The 23478-nt window shown below is 44.2% G+C and overlaps 1 protein-coding gene across 5 annotated transcripts in view; it reads left to right on the forward strand.

Moving 5' to 3' along the window:
- The first annotated feature begins 136 nt into the window (after nt 1–136).
- LOC310990073 (BAR/IMD domain-containing adapter protein 2-like) overlaps nt 137–23478 on the forward strand; it is a 54455-nt gene continuing 31113 nt past the window's right edge. For all 5 annotated transcript variants that reach the window (XR_014595568.1, XM_083977306.1, XM_083977304.1 and 2 more), the window contains exons 1-3: nt 137–383; nt 14269–14344; nt 18034–18120. Coding sequence is in view for 4 of the 5 variants with exons in the window: in XM_083977306.1 (XP_083833432.1) it covers nt 312–383; nt 14269–14344; nt 18034–18120 (235 nt within the window). In the remaining variant the exon portion in view is untranslated. The remainder of the gene's footprint in view (nt 384–14268; nt 14345–18033; nt 18121–23478) is intronic.

A 23478-nucleotide genomic window follows, 5' to 3' on the forward strand; every position in this document is an offset into this window, starting at 1 on the left:
TTTTTTTGAAAAACTTCTGCTGTGCGTCTCAGATACCGAGAATTCGGAGCTCAGGAGGAGTCCGTGAAGGCAGCAGCGGGCTGTCAGCGTTGGAGAGGGAAGGTGTGTTTAGTTGGAGTGGGGTTTCGGGAGCGCAGCATCGTCTCACTCTCTTACAGGCGCAGTACTTCGGCTACGGCTCGGTTGACCTCGTGTAGCCAGTTTCCCCACATTTCCCCCCCTGTCTCTCTCTCTCTCTCTCGCTCCCCCCTCTCTCTCTGTCCCTCTTTTACGCGGATACACATTTGAAAGAAAAACAAAAAAAAACGTTTATGGTCCTGGCTGAAGAATTCACGATGTCTCGCACCGACGAGGTTCACCGCTTGACGGAAAACGTCTATAAGGTAAGGTTCAACTAGTGACTAAAGTTTGGAGGTGCGTGTGATGATATGGACTCAGGTGTTCGATACAATCCACCACGAAGGGAGACTTTATTTTTTATCGATAAATCCGCATTAAAGCCTCCTACTTTTCTCCTTCTTCATTTTCTTCTTCGATAATCTCTTTAGGGAGAGGCGCTGCTCAGTTGGGTGATTTTTTTTGTTCAGTTGCCAATTGACTAAAATACTCCTGTCTTCCACCTCCACATACTTCACCGCGACACCAGGTTTGATAATTAAGGCAACACCTCTGAGCCAATTTCAACCCTCTCTGTGCTTACAAAATCAAAACCACTCACTCATTCAGTCAGTCTTCTCCTATAGGATGTACGGCTGTATTCCCACATTCCGCCTACTGCATTGATTGGTGGTGTGTGGGCCTTCAAATCACTAGGATACCAACAGATTTCTATAACCTGGTTTTCCCTGCTGAAATAGGAAGTGTGGAACATTGCATTCCAGAAGTAAGTGTTTGACGGACGGGGAAGGCTGGGCCTATCTGTTGCAACAAGTAAACATTTGCCTCATAGGGATTTCAACATTCAAACCTGTTCTTCATAAAAAAAAGAACCTGTGAGAGCTTTGCATGCAATTGTTAAGACTCTATAATGAAAAGAAGCACTTTAAGAATTAGAAGAAGGCTACCATGGCTGCACCTTAACTTTTTTTTTTAATTTTTTTTTATGAGGATTGATCTCTATAATATTTTTGCTCACTAATTACTCCTAATCACCCATTTCTATGTGACATTGCAGAAAATTGAGGGAAAAAAGTACCAGCATCAAATATCAAGTCCAAAACTGAAACATAGTCTATTTGATTTTGTTTTGATATGGAATGAATGGGAGCAGCTGGTGTTGGGGTATTTTGAGGAATTGTTTTTTTTTTGCTTGATAAGTGACTGACATGCTTTAACTGATTATCAGCAATCCTGGTGCTTGATCTTACTGGAATCAACTTGTATCAACTGCATCTTGTTTTTGATTCATTATCTTATCCTTGCTCCAGGAGTTTCAGGCACCTACTGACAGAAGCTCCTCACCTGTTATAATCTCAGGTTTACAGTATGTTACCGCCACTGGAGGAGGTCTCTCTCTCTCTCTGTGTTTCTAGTCGTTATTTACACATGATCACCTTTAACTGTTGCTCTACTTTTAACTGCCCCCTGCGCCCCAAGCGAGCAGCACTTCCTCTAACAGACGACCGAGAACGGGCAGAGGGGAGCTGCTCGCTCTTCAACAGGGAATAGACATCCATCAGAAAGGAGGTCAGATGAGCAGAAACTGACTGACTGCTGCTTCTTTTAGAGCCAACTAGGGAAGCCAATGTTTCAGGTGGCTATTTCTGTGCAAGATTGGTCACACACACACACACAGCCCACAATGCATCCTCCCCATTGTGAATGGGAATGCTAGATATGCTGTGTCGGGGGTCTGTCCAAGTTTACACCTACTAATGTGGGTTAATCAACATGGACATGTTGTAGTTGTCTGGATCGTGAACCCTGAGGGGAGGAGCAGGTCCTTCCGCTCCATGCTTGTTGGTTATTCTAGTGCAAGCCCCAGCAGAAGTTAGGGGGTGGGGGGGGGGGTTCTGTCACTGGGGTGAAAGCACCAGTCAGAGCCCTGACAGCCATGAACACTGATGGGCAGTGGAGTGGAGACACAGAGTCCCTCTCCCACACCGGGGATCTGACCGAGTGGCAAAGGCTATAGGAGGTCAGAGAGAGAGAGAGAGTGTTGGCTTTAGTCACTGCTTCTTTACCCCACTCCCCATGCTTTCTTCACCAAAACCTGCAATGCAAATGCAAAGACAAGCTCTTTAGTGTACTTTAATATTTAAAGACATGGATTATATACGACTCCCACCACATCTCAGTGATGAAAAGCATCAATCTCTCCCAGTTTACTGCATGCTCCCAGGTGTTTATACCTTCAAACCCATTTTCTTCTTATTCTTCTTTTAACGATGGCATGTTATTGTAGGGATGGGGAGGAGGGAGGAGGAGGAGGTGGGGGGGTGGGGTAATCAGCATGACTGGTCAGTGGAATCTGCTTACATTAGCTTGGATGCAGAATGACATATTGTCTGAGCCTGAAGTGCAGACTGTCACCTTTAATTTCACGGCTTTGTCAGCCACACTGAAAGAACGGTGAAGCCGCGGGGCTTGTTGCATAACTATTAAAATTAGATCGATGCAAAATTTATCCAAAATCTTAAACCTAAGCAGATAATTGAACTTATTTTACCCCATCATCATCAGCAGCACAGGCACAGACGCTGGAAGGAGGATGGCTGGATTTATCTCACCGTACTCCTTCCTCCTCCTTCCCTGAAGTTGTTATGTTTACCTCGATATACCTTTCTTTATATTATGCATTTTTATTTCTCTTTTTCAACTTTACGGCCCAGTTGTTCAAAGTTTTCACCTCCCAGTGATAGAAAAGTTCCACTGGCCGGTTCTACTCGATAACACGCGATTTTAAACGCCTCTGTAGACAGTAATTGTGTTTGGCTGCTTTGTATGCAAGCAGGTATCCCCCCCCCCGCCCCCCTCCCCTCCCGGAGGAAGAGAAGATGTAAAAAACATACGGCGGCTGCAAAGTCATCGCCGCCAGCAGCTGGGCAGATACCGAGTAATCGCAGGGGGGGCGGGGGGAGAAGAGGGGGGTAACTCCAAAGCTGTGACTCATGCTATCCCCGTTGAGTGTGTGTGTTTAACAGGGCTGGGACTGTAGGCACAGCAGGGCGAGACTCTGCCACCAAGAGTGCTGTTCCTTGTGGAGAAGGCCAAAGACACTCCTTATACGTCTTTCTTTTTTTTTTTTTTTTGCATTGACTTTATCTTAATCAACAGGAGAGTCAACCCTGTAAACCCAGCAATCCCCAACGCTGATCCTCCATGACTCACTTCACTTCTCCTCCCTCACATAGACAGGCAGTTCCAGACGTGGCGATTGGCATCTAGTCATCATCCCGCAGCTGACAGGGTGAGACAGATACTTAAGACTGACACTCGGGTGCTTTGCGTGTCTGCGTGTGTGCGCCACAGTCATCCCCACACCAGCTGGCCGTGTTGTCGGGTGTCTGAGCGGAGCCGTGCCCTGGGTCAAGCCTCTTAGCATGCCAGTGGGTTACATCTGAGGGCCGACCTGGCTTTTACTGTAGGTAGCGGTGAACAGACGGATTAATCAGACTAGAGGATGAAGAGGAAAGAGTATAGGACTGTTTGTCAGGTTGTCATTGACAAAACCCTGTCAATGGCTACAGAAAGGTTCACAGTAAACTTTTACTGAATGGTAAATAAAACAAATATTGAATGTTCTGTGTTGCAAAGGCCCGCACAGCTCAATTAAAAAACTGTGTATTTGTTCAGAGGCTTCGTCATTCCAAGTGTGGACTTTTGTGTTGCCTGATACAGCCGGTGCAGGTTTTGAACACACCCTTGCAGGTAAAGGGAGGGGTGTGTCTGGTCTCAACCAGCCCTCAGGACAACACTCATTTTCCCATGCAGCACCACTCCCTAATTGTCAACACAGCCTGGAAAACACTGGTTTCCATTTTCTCAAATGTCTGTTTATGACGAAGACAAAAAAAACAAAAGTTGTTTGACGTTAACTGGATCAGGCCTCATAACTCCTGCACTCCTGTGATTATAAGACTGTCATTGTGTCATGAGTCTGATCCTGCTGCAGCGTCGTTTGATTAAAAACCCTGATCTGAAAAGCAGGTCTTTTTTTTTTCTCCCCAAGCCTAAAAGACATCTTGTTATATAATAGGTTTCTCTCTCAGTTGCAATATTGTCGTGACATTCGCGGCACTCGAATGAATGATATTCTGATGATGATAAGAGGACTACAGTTTCAACACAATCTCATGTGGGAGATCTGAACAGGTGGTCTCTTAGCAACAACGTGCCATTATTCTTATGTGTTTCTGTCATATCGTTGTGCTAGAAGACTCGCAGTTGGTGAAGGGCTGGAGAAGGCGAGCGAGAGGGAGGGAAAAGAGATGGAGAAGGAAGTCGCCTTTAGTCTTTTTTTTTTTTTTTTCTTTGCAAGTGTCCATTGGTTTTTCAGGGAGAGGTGTGAGTGAGAGGTTGGGACTGATGTAATTGATGAATAATGCTTTGTAAAAGACCCAGTAAGTGGTCCAGTGTAAACCAGCCCTGTCTGCTGTATATACAATACTGTGTGTGTGTGTGTGTGTGTGTGTGTGTGTGTTTGCCCATGTGGTCTCTTGCATTAGGAAGCTGTCCAGGAGCACTGGAACCAAGACGCCATCCATCACTTTATTTACCATTTTCCCCAGCAGTATATCACATCAGGCACCACTTGGTTTATAATATGTGATTTAACAGAGTTTAAAATGACTTCAGCTCCTGAACATCTGCCTCCAGAATATAGTGTTTCAACAAGTTTATGCCTGCTTGTGCCCAGGGCCTTGAAAAGATTGCATTATGCACTGCGGGAGATATCATAACATTCATTGCCTGTGGAACGGCAGATTTGTTCCCTGTGCCTTTGACTGCGATGCAGAGAGAGAGAGGACTATTGCTCCACACACCCACCTTCTCTGCACGTCCGGGGGCGGATGGTTTAGAGACATTCGCTTTTTTCTTTTTTTTTTCCTTTTCTTTTACTCATCACTGCTTTTTCAAGGGCAGAGACTGGAGATACTGAGTGCTAAAACCAAGGCTACACCGTGTTGACTGCAAAGAAGATCCGCAGCCGTCGCAGGAAACCGTCGATTTGAAGCCACCTTGCGGACGTGGCCATCGTCCAAAATATTACTTATCTGTTGCAAAAAACAAACAAACAAGAAAAAAAAAACCGGCGTGCATAAGGATTTCCTTTTGCTTTATAGAAAGCAATAAAATGCTTTTTTGTGGGGGTGGAAGAGAGCAGGAGATGAAGAGAAGGAAAAATAGATGGAGACATTCCACATCCTTGTTGAAATAGTCCCTAATTACTGTGGAGGGTGAAGCTGTAATTACATAGGCTGAAAGAGACACACAGGCAGAGATAGAAAATTTTTGTTAGTGCTGTGGCAGTGGACAATGGCCTTACATTTATGGGTCACGAGCTACAGTTAACATGCCTGTGGCTGGTGTTACTGTGTGTCCCTGTGGCAGATGCTGCTACTTCTAGTAGCACAGGCCCACACCACAGCACTGGGGCCGGCAGCCAACCACAGTGCTGCTCTGAGCTCCAGACCATGGTGGTGGAGTGTCCCCCTTTTTTTTTCGATGGGGACATTTTCATGCAGTCTCTACTTTTTTACTTAGGTTGAGTCGAGTGAGTAATTTTTTTAAACGTAAATTGAAAATGCATTTACGTTTCTACTTAAAGTATCCTAATATACCTTGTGGCTTGTGTGCAAAGTCTCTGTTAATAGACAATGTTAGCAGTGTGTGCATTTGTGCCTCAAGCTCACTGAGATGCATTAGCAGGGAATAAAAGCCAGACAGGGTAAAATAGCACCACCTCCATGTCGCATTCAAATTGGCCAAGCACTTTGTTTGAAGAGATGGGATGTTTAAAAACAGCAGATATAAATGCAGCTTAAGTTCACACAAATAGAAGCACTAGAAAGAGTTTCTGTATGTTTGTGTTTTGTAGACAGTGGTGAGAACTAAATGTTGAAAGGAGGATCCATCATTCATAAACACCCTTTCTATGTGAAATCGCTGATATCCTCTTCAAACCATGAAGTAACCCAAACAGAAATGAAGCTTTATTCGTTCATTGTTTGGTTGTAATGTTGGCCCACCAGTCCTCTGCCACCTGTTTATCTCTGTATCACCTTTTCACAGTTGATTAAGTTATAAAAGAACAGTATTTTGAGGGATTTCTCTCTCCTCAGTCGAAATGAACAGATCTTTTGCTGGTCAAATCTAGCAAATATCTCTGGATTTTGGTTGCTGTGGTAACCAGAGCCCTGTGTTGAGTTGAGTTGCGCGGCTGATGCCGGGCTGAGGAGGGGGCTCACAGTGGCTGCAGATGACAGCAAAGCAAACAAACACAGTAAATGCTCGGCCTCTGGTGAGCAAATACTTTGTCTTGCACCGGGCAGCAGGAGACTCTGCTGTTCCAAGGTGAGGACAGGACAAAGAACCCGAGAGGTGGTGTCTCCTCCTCCTCCTCCTTCACATAAACTCTTGTGGATAGATAACTGCGGGGCCCTAAGGCTGTCATCAAGCCTCATGTATAGTCAAATTGTGGTTGAATCTGACTAAATTGTGCCCTTTGGCTGTTGCCGTTTCATCAGCAAAAAGCAAAGCTCCTAATAATGTGTCTGGCAGAGTTTCATGACAGGGTAAACATTTACCAAACTGCAAGGAATCGCCATTCTTCCCAAGATGGGAGGCGCCGCCAGAATGCGTTTTTAACTTCCAGGAAATGTGGCAGGGAGTGGCATCATTGTGTTGCAGCCGACACTCATCCTCTGTATTGTCTATTACTGTTTCTTTTTTAATCCCCTTTTTTAATGGCAGACCAGTCCCCCCCCCACCTGTAGCCACTCACACAGGCTAGGTAGCAAGGGGCAGATGGTGAAAGGCTAAAGCATGGGGTGCACAGGAGGACAAATGTTAGTAAGAGTTGACTCAAGATTTCATCCCGATGAAGATGCATCCTCTTGCAACAGTAAAATTTCCTTGATTAACTAAGATCTTGTCTTATATCATGAGTCACGTAGGACTCCGACATGATTGGATACGCAGAATTGGAACTGTGAGACTTTATGAAATCTAGCTGGCTTTCTGCTGTTCTGCTATTTTGTTTCTGATGTTTACAAAAACAGCAGAAGAACAATGCAAAGTTTAATACGGTGTTGTTTAGTGTGGTTTTTGCTGACGATACAAACAGTCAGTGGAGTGTTGATTTTATTGTCTTGGTTCTCTTGAAGTTTGTGCTGAATCATGAGTTCATGACTTCCATGCCCACAACCCGTAATTGGATCCTTGCTGCTAATATTTTAGCTGTAATAACTAGTGCACTGTGATGCGTTCTGGAGCCGGACAAAGAAAAGAAAATCACCAGAGGCCAGGTTTTCATATCCCCAGAGTTTTCCGACAGTCCAGAGAAATGCTTCTCATTAAGTTATTTATCCAGGTCAGAGGAGTCTGAATCTGTCCCCCCTCATCCCAGGTGCATACTGGGATAATTTCATCACGCACTGCACATTATGTTTTTTAAACATAATGCTGCAGAATTTGAACTATTTGCATGAAACAAGAAACACTGTCTGTGACTTAAGACCAAGCTCTGAAACCTCCAGTATTCACTGTGTTCTCAAAGAACAGCCTGGCACGTTTTGAAGTCATATGAGCAGAATCTATGGTCTCTCTTAATGCCTCTGTCTGTGTGGTTGACGTGTCTGATGCACAATAGTACATTCTGTACACATCCATAACAAAAGAACATAGGGAAACTGTGCAGTCTTCTCTCAGCTCATGGTGTTTGAAGTTTTTTTTCTCTCTCTTCAATGCAAACTTGGAATCGGCACAAATATTCACATGGTATTCTTGAATTTGATGTTCTCCTTGGCATCCACCGAAGGCACATGCTGCAGTATGAGTAAGACTTTAGGTATGTGAGAAGGACAAGCTTCTTCATGGCATCCACTCACAGTTCTACCTGGACTTTGCCCCGAGCCCCTCTGTGTGTTTTGCTGTGTGTACTTTAGAAAAGTAATCTAACCTATCTTTTTTAGCTGTGCTGCAGTGAGAGGCTGTGCTTCCCTCACTCGCACACCAGCTCTGCAGTGATTCCTTCTTCAGACCCCTGATGCTCCACATCCCCAGCACTTGTGAGGTCCTCCTTTTGGAAACTCACTGATAATATTGGAAGGAAGTGATGTTTATCTATGGGCCAGCGATCGTCCGAGCCAACAAAAAGTTTGCCACTGACTGCACTATCCCCTTTGAGGAAGTGGGAGGTCAGAAACACTGACTCGTGCTTGTTTTTGAGCATGGCCTGAGAATTAATTTGCCTGGTTTCTTCTGGTGAAATGTAATAAGATTCGGAATGCAGTCTCTCACAAGTGCCCGTTGTTTTTCCAATATTGGACTCTGACATTCAGAGTGATGACAACAACAGCAATAGTTTAGACATACAAGCAATTTGCGATGAGCTGTCCCCAGCCTTGGTACCAAATTGACTCACTTGGGAAAAGAACCCAGGCCAGCGTAAGTCCACCGCTGTAAAGTTTCTGTCAGTGTACTTTTAAAGTTGACCTTTAACGACACGCACATCCCGATACTGTTGTTTATATCCTTCCACTTGCACATGCTCCCGATGATGCACTTTTTATTACAAATCGATAAATCTCTGTTTACCAAACTTATCTCAAGCTGATGCAATCAGTAATTAGGTTCATACATTGTTCAGACGACAATCTTATCTGCCTTTAATCTAATGTTGTGGCACTGTTACTGCACTGTGCGTTATGTGCAGATTAGACTGCTCAGACATCGCTGTATGATCATGAGTTCATGTGGTTATAACCAGACTGAAACAGTCATTCAGGCCAGAAATGTGACTCCTTCCCAGGCCACCCTCATGCAGACAATTAAGACTGCTAACAGTCTGTTTGTTGATGCAACAGGTACCAGGCCAATTATAAATTTGGCAACTATGTTCATAAGGGTACATTTTATGCAGATAACAATCATTTCAGCAATTATCACAGGAGACAACTACACGTGTCCTACTGTTTAATCATAGTAGTTAAAAAAGATGGTAGTTTTTCAGTGCTCTCTCTCTCTCTCTCTCTCTCTCTCTCTCTCTCTCTCTCTCTCTCTCTCTCTCTCTCTCTCTCTCTCTCTCTCTCTCTCTCTCAACATCTATCTATCATGTGACTGTTTTCTGGTTACAAGTCTTCACTTTCCTGATGGGTCATCACCAGTAGATGATTATAATTATTATTGGTACAGTAGCTATTATCAGTGCAGTGTATTATCAGTGGCAAGGCCGCAACAGTGTGGACTGGACACACCTGCTGCGTTGCCGTGGCGAGGGAGCTGTCACACGCAGGTGAGGTGATGTAAGAGGTCCATCAACTCATTCCTGATGGTTATAGTATCACTGGTTTACTGTTGATGGCACAGGCTAAAACATCCCTCAGGCCACTGGGAAATGACCTGGTGCTGCGGGTGCATCATTTGTCACTGGTTACATACAGTAGATGCTCAAACATAAATCATTATAATAAAAATATAAGTTAGATGCCACATATTTTGGAATCAACTTGCACAGTGTCATAGAAGCAGAGAGATGCATTTGCAATCACATGTTTACCCACAGCTTCCCTGGGGGCAAAGCTAGGCTGCATTGATTTTAATGCTATTTAATTGTAGCTAATGTGTTGTGTGCTCATTTGCATGATTGCAATGTTAATTTCAAATATGAAAACTACCCCCCCCCCCTCCCCCGAAAAAAAAAAGAAAGAAGTCAGTGTTTACTTTGCTTGTACCCTTGCTGTGTTTCTTTTCAGCAAACATTCCACTGGTGCTAGTGTTCACCTTAATATTGCCTTATAATACCAAAACACAATGCGGCACGATTAGCAGTTTTTCATTTGTTAAATCCTGTTCAGGTCTGCTTCAGTGAAGTCATGTGGGAAACAATGGGATTTCATGAGGAAAGTTTAGCCGAGGCGCTCAGACGTCCTGATCCTCATCGATCGCTGGCATCGAGCAGACAGGAGATTACGCCACAGCTGGATTATTTTCTCTTGGCACTATAATTAGTTTGGAGTTAAAGGTCTCACTCTCACCCGGCTGATTGAGACCCATCATAAACCTAACAGTGCTCCTTATCGGGAGGGGAAAGACCATCCATATTGAGCCAATCCGCACATTATCCACTTTCTTTACATTCCTCCCTGATTACACCATTAGGCTCGGTGTGCCTGTGCTCTCCGTAACCACATGACATGTCCATGCACTTCACACTAATACAGTAATTGGTGGCCTCGGTGGTTGTCTGCTCCTGGTCATTTCCAGGCGTGGTGGCCTGATGCCATGTAGATGAGGAACTGTGGAGGAAGGAGCGAGAGGAGGTTGATGGCATCCTTGCCTCAGATTGCCTCTGTGATTCCCCCAGTTTCTAGTCAGCTGTTACTTTGAAATTACCCCCCTTTGCATGTCATTACTGTGTGTGTGTGTGTGTGTGTGTGTGTGCGTGTGCGTGTGTGTGTGTGCGTGCGTGCGTGCATGTGTGTGTGTGTGTCAGAAGAGAACAGTATAAGCAGAGATAGATGAATATCCCACAATGTATTGCATACATAAAGAAGACCTTGTTTCAATTGCTGCTTCTGCACTGAGGGAAAAATTCATTTGGTTAGGGCGAGGGGAGAAATCATTTTTAATCCTCTTAATAATGTTTTTTCTTATCTGCCGCCTTTTATGCTCGGCTCGCGCTCCTGACTTTTTCTCTATATTCTCCCCGTCCCACCTCGCAGCACCAATGGGTGTCAAACGGATTTGATTCATTTTCTGGGCGACGTTTCTTTGCCCTCCTTTTTTTAATTGTCTGCTTTAATTTCTGTCCCTGAATGCTGATAATAAATTCACTCAGTCCAGCCGCAACGTGGACAGCCTCTCTGTCCCTCCAAAGGCAAAAAGATTACACTTCAACCGTGACATGTTTTTTTTTTTAATTTTTAAATTTTATTATTTCTTTAATTGAAAGATGATACAGAGTTTGAAAAGGAAGTATACAGAGCGTGATTACATACTTTTTGTCCATATCTCTCAGAATATTACATCCCCGCAATTTTCTAGTCAATTACTTGCTTGATCTCTTTCTCTCTCTCTCTTGCTTTCTCTACCTCTCTCTCTATCCATGTCACACAACTGCAAGTGCCTCCTGGCCCCATTTCCCAATTAGCTGCCACAATTAGGATAACAATGTAGTACAAGAGAACTGGGATGACAAATTTAGCAACAATGGGAAGAGATGAAGACAGAAACTACCTCCCTGTTATTTTTTTCCCTTCCTTTTTATTCCCATCTCTACTTTCCCTCAGCTGCACGTCATTTAAAATGCACTGTAATTTATGCCTCCTATAAAATAGTGATAGCGGTGGCTAATCATCTTATTCTCTATGTAAAGTTGTTCCATAACTGCGTTTATGTTCTCTGTTTTTATTCAGTGCCAGTGGGTCAGTGTGTGTGTGTGTGTGTGTGTGTGTGTGTGTGTGTGTGTGTGTGTGTGTGTGTGTGTGTAAAGAAAAGGCAGCCCGGCTTGTGTCAGCTACCTTTGGCCTCCTCAGTGGGAGTGTGTGCTGTAATGATGCTGCACTGGGCTTTGCTTTGTTATGTAATCCTCCCACTGCTTTGAAACACCACCACTCGTTATTAGAAGCCTTGTATTAATGTAGGTGTGCACATGAGAACACACACACACACACATATGCATGATTATGTGTGCTTGTGACGCACGCATCCATGTGACCTTATCCTCATCAATGAGATACGCGACGCGTTATATCAGAATGAGGCAGAGTGAAGAAATATTAAGGCGTAAACATTTCCTTAGCCGGGTCCTGAGGGATGTGTTAGTCTTTTATCTTGCTCGAGGCGGCGGGAGTGAGGATACCTTTCATTTGAGTGCCGCGCGCTTGAAGACTGGATTTCCCCCCAATTATGCTCCGATCCTTCTAGTATATCAGACTAACAGAGCCACATAGTAAATAAAGGGAGTCGGTTCAAACACGAGTTGCCGTTTATATTGCTCACTCAGCCTTTTGCTGTGTGGTAGCTTTGAAATAAATGTATGCAAAACAATACACTAGTCTGATGCCATCTATTGAAAGTAAATACGCTGTGTTTTCAAGAGTCTGTAGTACATTAATATGCCCACTTTTTTTTTGGAGAACATTTTTCCCTTCAGGAACAAAGGTTGTGTTTTTAAAAGAAGTTCCTCTCACTGTGTCCCTGCTGCTGAGCTGGTGCACAGTGGACTTGCTGTGAGTCCATTTTGCTTAAGGACAAGACCCAGTTAATAGAGGAGCAGGAGCTTAATGGGGAGCATGGTGACCTCTGATTTCAGCCAGCCAATAGCCAGAGGAACCTGGATAACACCTGACCTGTCTTTTTTTTTGCTTACTGTTGTTCCTATCCTCCTCTTTCAGAGGTATAATGATGCCTTGAGTCAGTCAAGCTGTATGTAGTGAATCCCCAGATAAAGAAGTGATTATATCCTTTGTCTTATATAATAGAAAACAGAACTCAACTCGACTCCCAGGTCAGCATCTGCACTCACATGGTATGTGCCCTAACAACCAATCAAACCATCCCAGGCGGTCATCATTGTTAATCAACTGTTATAATTATTATTCATCTTTTTTTCCATTATTAGTTCACATTTTATTGACAAAAGAGTCAATAAACCAAGAAATAACCACAATTTTTGTCCCCATTGTGTCCCTATTTTTGTATTCCAGTCCAGTGTTGACTCTAACAGCTTCAGATGCGAGCACAGTCATGGAGAGGCATAGTAAAATAGTTACTGTTGGTAATGAAAGTATCAGCGGTTTATGTCTGACTCATTGGTTTTTCTCCTGTAGGCGGGCTGTGCTGCACTCAAGCCACTTGAACTACGACACTTGACGGTGGCGCACACACACACAAATGCATATTTGCACACACACGCACACATACACATGCAATCCTCCAAATCTTAGCTCATTAAAAAACAAAATACAGACAGCAAGATGAGGGCAAAAGCAAAGAATGCTGAGGTGTGACTGAAGATGCGAGGTGTGCGATGTTGAGGATGAGCTGCTGGGGTTGTTTGAGGTTGACACATCACCATATTATTCAGGATTCAGGCTAGAAGTAGATTATTAAGTATGTTCTCCTGCAGTATTGATGGCTTGTGTAGGGACTGCAGCAGCAGCAGTGCTGTGGTTGTGGTTGTCTCTCTGTCCCCTGGCTGTTCCTGACTTGCTGACTGGGGACTGGCTAATTGGAGGAAGCCCTGGAGGAGCACAGGGGGAGGAAAGAGGGGAGAGGTAGAGGAAACGACGGTGGTGGGAGATGTCAGGCACCATGCATCCTCTGCAGTTGGACTGTATCTGTGTACAGTGTACACATCTGATACAGTAGCCTATCTGAACAGTTTTCAGATAGGCTACAGTTTTTATAATGAGTATGTTCTTATTATAATGACAAATCTTTTACCATCATTATGTCACAGCATTATTTATTGGTATAGTCGGGAACTGTTCCCTTGATAACAAGATAAGTAGGTGTCTGGTTAGAATAATAATGTATGAATTACCTCCAAACAGTGACCAATATTATAGCGCTTCTGTTAAATCTAGCTGCTGATGAATTACAGCCACCAGCATCATATATTTTCTGTAGAATCTTTACTGCTTCTCTCTCTTCTGTGTCCATCATCTAATGCTCCAGGGTAACCACACGCAAACCATAGTTCTGATTTCACGAGTTCATCTACCACCGCTACCACCCTCATCATCATCATCATCATAATAAGCCCCAGCCTCTCCAGCTCCCTCCTCCCACCTGGACTATTTCACACTACAGGGGGAGCAGAATGTGAGCGGAGAAACCCGTGCTTACCCTCATTAACATTCAAGACAACCCAGCAAGTGTGTCCAAAAGATTCTGTCGATAGCTCTTTACACTGTAAGAGGCAAGATTTCGTGCAGCTGGCAGGGAGGTCTGTGTTGGCGAGAGAGAGAGAGAGAGAAGAGGAAAGTGCAAGGGAGAATGAATAGAACAAGGTTTAAGTCTTTTCTTTCTGCCCTTGACCCTGGCTCTGCAGATAAGTGAAACCTCCACCTCCCATCTATCTCTTGTTTTCTCTTTCAGACTATCATGGAGCAGTTCAACCCCTGCTTACGGAACTTTGTTGCCATGGGGAAGAACTATGAGAAGGCCCTCGCCAGTAAGTCCCTTTTTTTTCTCATTTATTTTCTCTGTGCTCCCTGTTTCGCTGCAGGTTCAGGCACACAGCCAAACTAGCTCTCCTTCTCTCTCTCTCTCTCTCTCTCTCTCGCTCTCTCTCTGTCTATTTCTATTGCTCTCTTCCTCCATGTAAGAATATATCTACCAATCTTTCCCTCTGTCTTACTGAAAAGCGGACAGTATTTATCCTCCTGCCAAATGAGCAAGCCTTATCATGTGGTGCACCAACCTCTGGCTCGGCTTCTCCACTGTGGTGGAGGTGTATTCAGAGAAACACAAAAAAAGCCTCTAATCTCTTGTGAGGAAGCTCACTCGCAGACGGCTCCCTGTCAGCAGTCAAATTTACAAAGGGAAATGTGTGGATACATGGGTATTACACCCTCTTTATTCCTGATTTGGTAACTGTGTCCTAAAACTTTTTTTTTTGCTTCCGTACAAAACACTCCTCCACCTTAACACAAGGCTGAACGCCTTCAGTCCAACTAATCCAGCAATTAGTGGGGCCCCCTCTCCCCTCCCCTCCCCGAGCCTCTGCTTCTTCCCCCCTGACACACACAATAACTAATCCTGGCCTTGGTGTAGGTAGGAAACAGACTGGTAGAGACTCACTGAGCCATTAAAGACCCACTTTGCGGGGATTGGCTCTGCGGGGGCAGGGGATGGGAGGACATGCTTCCACCCATATGGTGCAATCACTGAAATTATTCAACACCAGAAATGCCAAAAGGGCTCCACGGGTAGGCTCGCTAGATCTGGGAAGTGGTTGCGTTCCAGGTTTTTCAGGCACAGCAGTCAGTTGCTGAATCTCACAGCGCTTAGTAAGTGTAAAAGCAACAGATGTATACAATTGAATGAGTCCAACGCTGCCTACCAAACACCACCGCCAAGCTTGTTACACAAGTCCTCCGGCGGCGAGTGTTGAGAGAGAGCGAGGGAACCATGCAGGTACACAGGAAGCGATGATGGCTGTCCTGATAAAGAGATGAGCGCTTCTTCTTCTCCAGAGTGAAGCATGTGTGATGGATCAGTAGCCCTGAGATGAGCCCCTCCCCGACCGATTGTCTGTCTGCCTCGCAATCAGAGAGCTGGTAATCCTCTCCGTCTGTCAGCGTGAGCCCCTCACCACACATTTCATTAGATAGAAGTAAAGTATCTGTATAGATCCAGCTTATCTTCCCAACCACCCTTCACATGCAGACACATGCAGGCACACATCAGCAGCAGCATGAGCAAGAAGAAAGTGTCCGTTGCTTGGAGATCGCTTTTGAAAATCTGCTGTATCTCCCACCACTCCCACACTCCTTGCCACACATGTGCACACACACACATGCACATTCACACACACTTGCCACATCAAGCGAGGCAGGAGTTCTGTTTGGCATAATGAAGAGAAATCAGCCGTGATGCTCCATGGCGTGGGGGGCTGGGAGGGAGGCTCGGGGGTGGGTGGGGTGGGCTCTGCTCTCAGTTCTCAGGTGTTCCCCCAGCAAAGAGAGGAAGGAGGAAAAACACACAGCAGCTTCTTCTGCCGTTGACTCAGCTGTAATTGGGATTAGCATTAGCATATGTCCCCCAGCCTTGAAGCGGAGCTGCGAGGCTTCCAGCCCAGGGAGACTTCCTCTGTATCGCCGGGCTGCATCTGTCCGCTGGAATTAGCCTTCCCCCTGCCAGCCTATTGTTGCAAATGTGTCTCTCACCTGGCAGCTGTCTGCAGACACATGGCCCCATCTGTCACCTGGACTGCTGTTGAATTCACCTCCAAAAAAGCAAAGAGGCCATTATTCACCGGAGATGGACCTGATTGGTAGCCCTGTATGGCAGTGTAGGGCAGAAATCACTGGGAGCTGAGTGTGTGCTCTGTGTGACCTTTGTTTGGCCAGCGCAGCAGCAGTTGGAATAACAAGGGCCAACCCAGGTGGTTATTGATCTGGGCAACCAGGAGTACTCTTGTTGAGCTTTATTTGGTCAGCGAGAGAGAAGAGGAGAGATAGGGTCTGCTCTGCTGATTAGGATTAACCTCGCAGATTGTTTGTGCTAAAGATTAGAGTAGAGGTCAAACTTTATTTTCATGATTATGCACAAATCTGCACGAAACACTTTGGCCCAGTCCTATTTCTACCTCTTAGCGTCCTTCCCAAAGCCACACCCCCTCTATTTTGCACGTTCACATCATGGGTAGGGATATTCAGACTCTCTTTTGGATGGATAGTTAGAATATAATAGAATATAATAGAATAGAATAGAAAGACTTTACTCCACCATAGTGGAAATCTTTCTTCGGCCGCTCCAAGACAACAAAGCATACGACAAATCAAAGCACTCCACAGCATACACATAAAAACATAGAAACAAGAAACAAACTGGAATGTTGTGCAAAACAGGCATAGACAACAACAGCTGCAGGTACTGCAGGGGATCATGACACATTCAGAGCTTGTATGGCCTGTGGAAATGTAAAGATTTCTTAAAAATGTCCCGGCTCATCCTGGGAACTCTGAATCTTTGGCCGAATGGAGGAGGGAGGGGCGGGGGGGGGGTTCCAGGAACACGCTACAAAAGATGTGATAAGACAAGTTTCACACATCTCTTCACACGCAACCGACAAGACTGTTAATATTTTTTCCAAGTACAGTAGTAATGATTTATGTTCCATTCAAACTTGTGTTCATCTATTACGACTCTGTTCTTCATGGGAAAAAAAAAAATCTGCAGCAGTTTCACACATTTGTTTTAGTGACCCTTGGCTAAATCTGTTCACAGCAGTAAATGAAGCAGTCACCATTTGCAGTTATATCCTCTGTATTGATGCTATATAGAGAAGATTCTTTCACTCACCTCCTTCTAATGACACTGCAGCAGAGGCCTTCACAGGTATTTGAACCTTAATAAAGAGTCTCTCCCTAAAGCACCACACGGTCCAGTGCTCACACACATGGACAAAATGGACGAAATGGGATGAGATGACAGAAATGTCTGGTGGTTAACACCACTGCAGTGATCTTTCCTCGACGAGACAATGTTTACTCACTACTCAGAGATACTTTTATTGGCTCATTTGGTCACAGATCAGAAAAATTACTCGGGGGGGGGGGGGGGGGGGACTTAAATTGGTCCACCTAATTGAGAGTCATCCTCCAAAACGGACTCAAACACCAGACATCAAAACATATTATGCGCCAAACATTGAGTCTAAATAGACTCTGCAACGTGTGGTTCATACAGTATGCCACCAATAGACAAGCTGTAACAAGAAAAACAAAAGTCCTCTAAATATTAAAATGTAATGCTCACACACACCCTGGGGTTATAATAACCCAACTTCTCTTCTCATTATTACACTGAGCCAGAAGCAAAAAACATCACAGGAAAAAAGAGTTTTTAGTGGTTGCGTGGTTTACCCAGCAAGCACAGATTATTTGTCAGAAAATTATTTCCTCTTCGCAATCAAGCATGCAGAGTGCCAACTAGATGATGTTGAGTAATTACGCAGCGACATCAGTGTTTCCTTTCCATTTTCTGACAGCAAGAAGCTGTGATTCACGACTTGAAGAAGCATCTGAGGAAAAGCAGAAGTAGAGGGACAAAGAGAAGCCAGAAGGCTTTTTGACAAAAAGACCTTTTAATTTGATAACCATCTTGCTTTCCTCTGGTTTTTCTCTTTGCTTACAGATGTAACGTTTGCTGCCAAAGGCTATTTTGATGCTCTGGTCAGAATGGGGGAACTGGCCAGTGAGAGTCAAGGATCCAAAGATTTGGGTAAGTTACCAACATAGACTTGTTTAACTCATGAAGTTCTTTCTTTTCCTCTTTGTCTTTTTCTGTCTTGGCGTTGCTCACACCGAGCTTTGGGCAGCAGCATCAGTTCTTCGTACACTTACATAAACGCACGCGTCATCTAACATCAACTTTGTGTGTAATAAAATGTGGAAGGGGAAACAAAGTAGCATTCAGAAGGAGTGTGTGCGTTCAGTAAAACATTTTTTACCGAATCATTTTAGTCCCATTGCAGCTTCTTGTCACATCGTGTCCTGGAGGAAATAACTTTTTTTTCAATTTGCAGGCCTTTTGTCAGAGAAAATGTCATCAATAGAAAGAAATAGGTAACAATTATGAGCATGGTACTGCCAGCACAGTGTGGAGGGAGCTGCACATCATTAATTTACAACAGTATAGACTTGTTGTCATCCAAGCTGGAGATGAGATTTTAGAGAAATCTTTTTTTTTTTATGTGACTGCTAGGAGTTTTCCAATTGGACGTGTTTCCAGTTTCAGATAATATTGATTCTGTGTGGAATTAACATCAGTGTAGCAGATCTCAAGGTGTGTGGCAACGTATGCGATGTGTATTTGTCATGTCAATTTGCCGTTATCTGTCTGCGTGTGCGTTCAGTTTACAAATGTAAAGGTCAATTGGAGAAACAGCACCTGGTCCTCTCGTTGCGAGTGGTTTCCCAGGTGATGGGTGTGTGTGTGTGTGTGTGTGTGTGTGAGCGTGTCTGTGTTTACTGTCGCCGGCCCGTTGGGAAATCAGCTCCTGTTTGAAGAGATTCCCTTCACACTGATTGTGCTTTCGACTGCTTGATCTGCGTGAAAAAAAAAAGTACTGTTGATTTGACGGGGCCTTTGTTGCGGTGGAGCTGAGATCCAGTTTGGGTTTCCTCCAGCCCAGCCAACGGGGACTGACATGAAAGTGCTCTCAGGATGTTTTATTCAGCAAGCGGCCTTCTCTCTCTTCTTTTTTTTTTGTGCTGTCTCTCTATCTTGCAGCTTCTGTGAGGTTTCCCATTGATTCTAAAGTTTACAGCTGTACCTACGAGCTGAAACTGAGCCCCAGTTACAGTAGGGAGCTCCTCCAAGCCTAGACATCCTGAGCTGAACTTGTCACAAGAAAGAGAGCAAAATGTTCCTGATCTCGCTGACAGCTGATCTAATCTCTTCTTGCAACACTTTTTTTTTTGCCTCTAACAGCAAAAAGGTTCTCTATTATTTTATAGAAAACTTCTTTTCATACAATGTTTGGATTTCCGTGCGTGCTGTTACAGTAGGTGATTCGGCTCCCTGTTATTCTTTCGCATATTGGCGTGGAAAGTAAAACAAAATGCGTGTTTGTGTGTATATCACCTCTTTTATCACAAGTATGCGTGATGGAGCTGAAAACTGATTCCATTTTCAAAAGCCCTGCCTGGAGGAAGATCTGCATGGGACTGGATATTTGGAATGACTCATTCCCCTGGTCAAACAACTCATCTCGTCTGTCTTCATAAATGTCTCTTCTCATCTGTTTGCATCAAGCCACAGTGATGCGTAAATGGCTTTTGTACTGTAGAGCTGTGAGCTGAAAAGAAAAGGTTGTGATGTAGCTAAAGGAATTAGCCCAGTGTTGTTGAGTGTCACTACAGCGTTTAGCTACACCCAGCTCTCTCCTCTGTCACAGCACTGTGGTTCCCAGGGGGAGGATTGGTGCTGTTTTATTTTCCAGCCATCTGTTTTTTTGGACTATTTGAGAAGTCCACATCCTGTGGTCGATGCCGGTGCGTTGACCTCCTGTCTGACCGCGTACAGGGGCGAGGTCAGAGCTTCCTTTTTGACAGAAATATCCAGAGACTGAAGGAAAAGGGAGTATGAGCAAACCACAGACTGTGTGCGTGTAACATATAACGTATGAAGGGAGGCGAGGTATTGTTTTTTTTTTTATCTTAATCTTGATTTAGAATGAGCTATTATACATCTGTTTTGTTAATAATCTTGTGCTAATCTTATTTCCCCCGAGGGATGTTTCCACACAAACAGTTTCAGTTCTTTTTCTTTGATAATAACATGCAAATAAGTCATTTCTTCACACTAACTTTGTGTCCCGATAGCTAATTTAACCTGCTTTTGAATGTGTTTATGGAAATAAGTTGATATTAAGGCTTGAAGAGGGGTATATTTTGGAATCCCTCAGAGGCCTTCAAACGCAGTTGTGGTGATTGTTATTTGCTTGTTTGTTCCATTTTAACTCCAACCAGGCTCTGTTATGTTTGAAATGTCCTGGTTCCAACAAGCAACTAGTCCTGTCAGGTCCCTGAGTGACCTCTACACCAACCAGCTCCACGCTTGCAGTCAATCAGATCGGTGACATAATCAATCAGTTGTCGTCATTCATGTCACACAGAGTTGTTGCACGCTCACACATGTGTATGAATCTGAGTCTGAGCTTCTTGTTGCATCTCTTTTAAAGCCTGATAATTCCACCGAGGCTCAGTAAAGGACGGACTGCAAATGGTCCCACCTACACACCTAAGAGTCGGCAGCTGCTCTCCATTTCTTTCTTCCTCCCCCCTCCCTTTTTTTCCTCCGCTCTTTTGCACTCACTCTCTCACACACGCATAAATGTTATGCTTAAAACAGGGAATGAAATTACCTTGTGATATATAATGCCCTATGTTGGTGTTTTCATAATCAACTCATCAACATGCACATACTGTACTTGAGTCTTTATACATTCCTATACACAGTTTGTTCCTGCAGGAATCCACCCTTGTGTTTGTGTGTGCGTACATTTTATGTGTTTGGGGTCACGCCTATTATAGTTGCATGCTTGTGTACATTTTCTGTGCATAAATCTCCTGTCATTTCTATGTGTTTATACAGCACGAGTGCTCTTTTAATCCACTTGTGTATATCTCTGCCTAAAGAGACAGAGTCTCTCTCTCTCTCTCTCTCTCTCTCTCTCTCTCTCTAGCCAGCCCCACTACTCCTACACACTCCCTCCCACATATCCTCCTCTGGTTGGGCTAATCATCGCCTGTCACTTCACCACCCACACACACATGCATACACATGCACGCATGTATGCGTTCTCTCTCTCTCACACACACACACACACACACACACCTGCTCTCCCTCCCTCGTTCTCCTCTCTCTCTCCCTTCTCTCCCTCTGTTTGTGCCATCCTCTTCTTCTTTTATCCCTCTTCACGGAGAGGGAGTGTGCACTTATTACCTCGGTGACATTTGTGGCTTTCCAACCCTTCTAGGGAAATACAGGAAACAGAGTCTGTGCGACTGGAGATATTTATGACAGTCTTAACCAACCAGCTCTGCTCCATTGTGTTTATATTCCTCTGAACTACAAGGCCTGTTATTTACCACCACGCCTGCAGCCATGGAGACATGAACTCCTCTTAGTGTTTTGATTTGTCATCATTCCTGGAGCTCCTTTATCTTTGTTGTGACTGACAGAAGCCCCAACCAATCAGCCAACTGGGCCGTGTTACACAAAGCTTTTGATTGGCTCAGGAGTCGCGTGACTCAGCCTGCTTGCTTGCATTTACCGTATGTGTTTGACTGGCAAAGAATATGGAGGTTATTACCAGGACAACTTGTAGAGATAACTTCTTTTTTTTTTTTTTTCAAATTAAATGAGGGTCTGAATATGTTTGGCCTTTGTATGAGGCACAAGTGCACCAGGGTACATCATAGAAACAAATTAATAATATGTTTATGTAGAAAAATGAAGTTAATTTGAATAAAAAAGGCAAATGAGTAAGAATGTATCAGTACAACATACAGACACATAGCACAAAATAGTGAAATCGTACAACTGTGGTCTCATTCTGCAGCATCAGCCTTTATCATCATCAATTTATTTTTCCTGTGTGTGTTGTTGTTGTGTGTTCCATAATTATCCGATATTCAGCATAGTTGTATATGTTAGGATAAGAACAATTAGACAGCATGGTATGCGATGGGTCAGATGGCCACTACACTTTAGGAACACCACCCACTGGCCTGTTAGGTGACAGTCAGCCCTACTACACTGCTGCCAGGACACACAGACATATAATATGATTTAGATGTAATCTGGACAAAAAATACTAATAAGTAAATTTGTAAGACAGTTTTTATGTAGTATCCAACCTGAAATTCACTGGTGCAACCGAGTAGCAAAGCTGTCATACCCTACATACATACTGAAGGCAGATAGGTTTCTGGTTGGGGGCCTGTTTTTCGACTCGCTGGTGTGGTCAAACTGTTCCTTCAGTGTCCTCAGGTGAAGTAGAGTGGAGAGCTGCTCTGTGCTCGGCTGGGTGTGTTCCACAGGTCTGTCCTACATGGCTAATGTTTCACTGTAGAGTGAAAGTACCAAGTAGTGGCCTAATTCTAACACATGATATATCGTAGAGTATGTTGAATTGCAGTTGGCTTTCCTTTTATCTTGCCTTCTAATTAACAGTAAAATAATCTCCCTGTTGACTGTTTTGTTTTTAAGGACCTCAGCAGGAATGTGAAGTGCTTACAGTTCAGTCTGTGCAGCCAAAGGAAATCAAATATCCTTCTAACCTCTCATCGACTTCTCTAACCTTCCTAATTACCACGTTTTTAATAACGTACATCTATGATTCAGCACAACGATGTGTCTTTTGGGAAACGACATGCATAAGGAAAAAAAAAAAGAAAGAGGCTTTATTAAATTGTAACACAAGCAGTGGATTAATGGATTGCTTAGGTTGCTACTGGGTTGATGGCCCGGGGGGACTAGGGAGGGAGAGGAAAAAAAAATAAACAAGAAAAACACCTCATAGCCTTGTAAAGAAATTCACACGGGGAGAAGGAGGCTGGGAACCGGTGTTGTTAATGAATCTTGGAAATTAGTGTACAGTTTCAGATGGTAAATGGATGCTGCCCAGAATGATGAATGACATCTCTGTTGTTAAGAGCAGAGGTTAGTGGTGACGTGCTTCCACATACTGTATAGATGCAGGTCTCTCTCTCTCTCTCTCTCTCTCTGTTTCCCCCCTCTGTCTCTCTGTCTTCAGTCTGGCCTACCTCTCTCCTCCTCCAGCACCTGTCCCTGTTTAAATGAGAGCAGAGGAGCTCTTTTCTTAGCTCCGTGCCACCATCCCAGGGGTCCCTGCCTTCTCCTGCTCTATTTCTGAGGCGAGCAGTGCATGCTGGGAAGGCAGTGGCCCCCACGCTCTCCATCTACACACATTCGCATTGCCCTTCATTTGTTCGTGGCAGTGACATGTGCTGAAGGTGAGCTTAGATACAGCTGCGATGGACAACTCTACCTCTCTCTCTCTGTCTATTGGTTTATTTCAGAGAAGCACACACATTCACACAGCGACCT

This window comes from Trachurus trachurus (genome assembly GCF_905171665.1).
Source record: "Trachurus trachurus genome assembly, chromosome: 8".
NCBI lineage: Eukaryota > Metazoa > Chordata > Actinopteri > Carangiformes > Carangidae > Trachurus > Trachurus trachurus.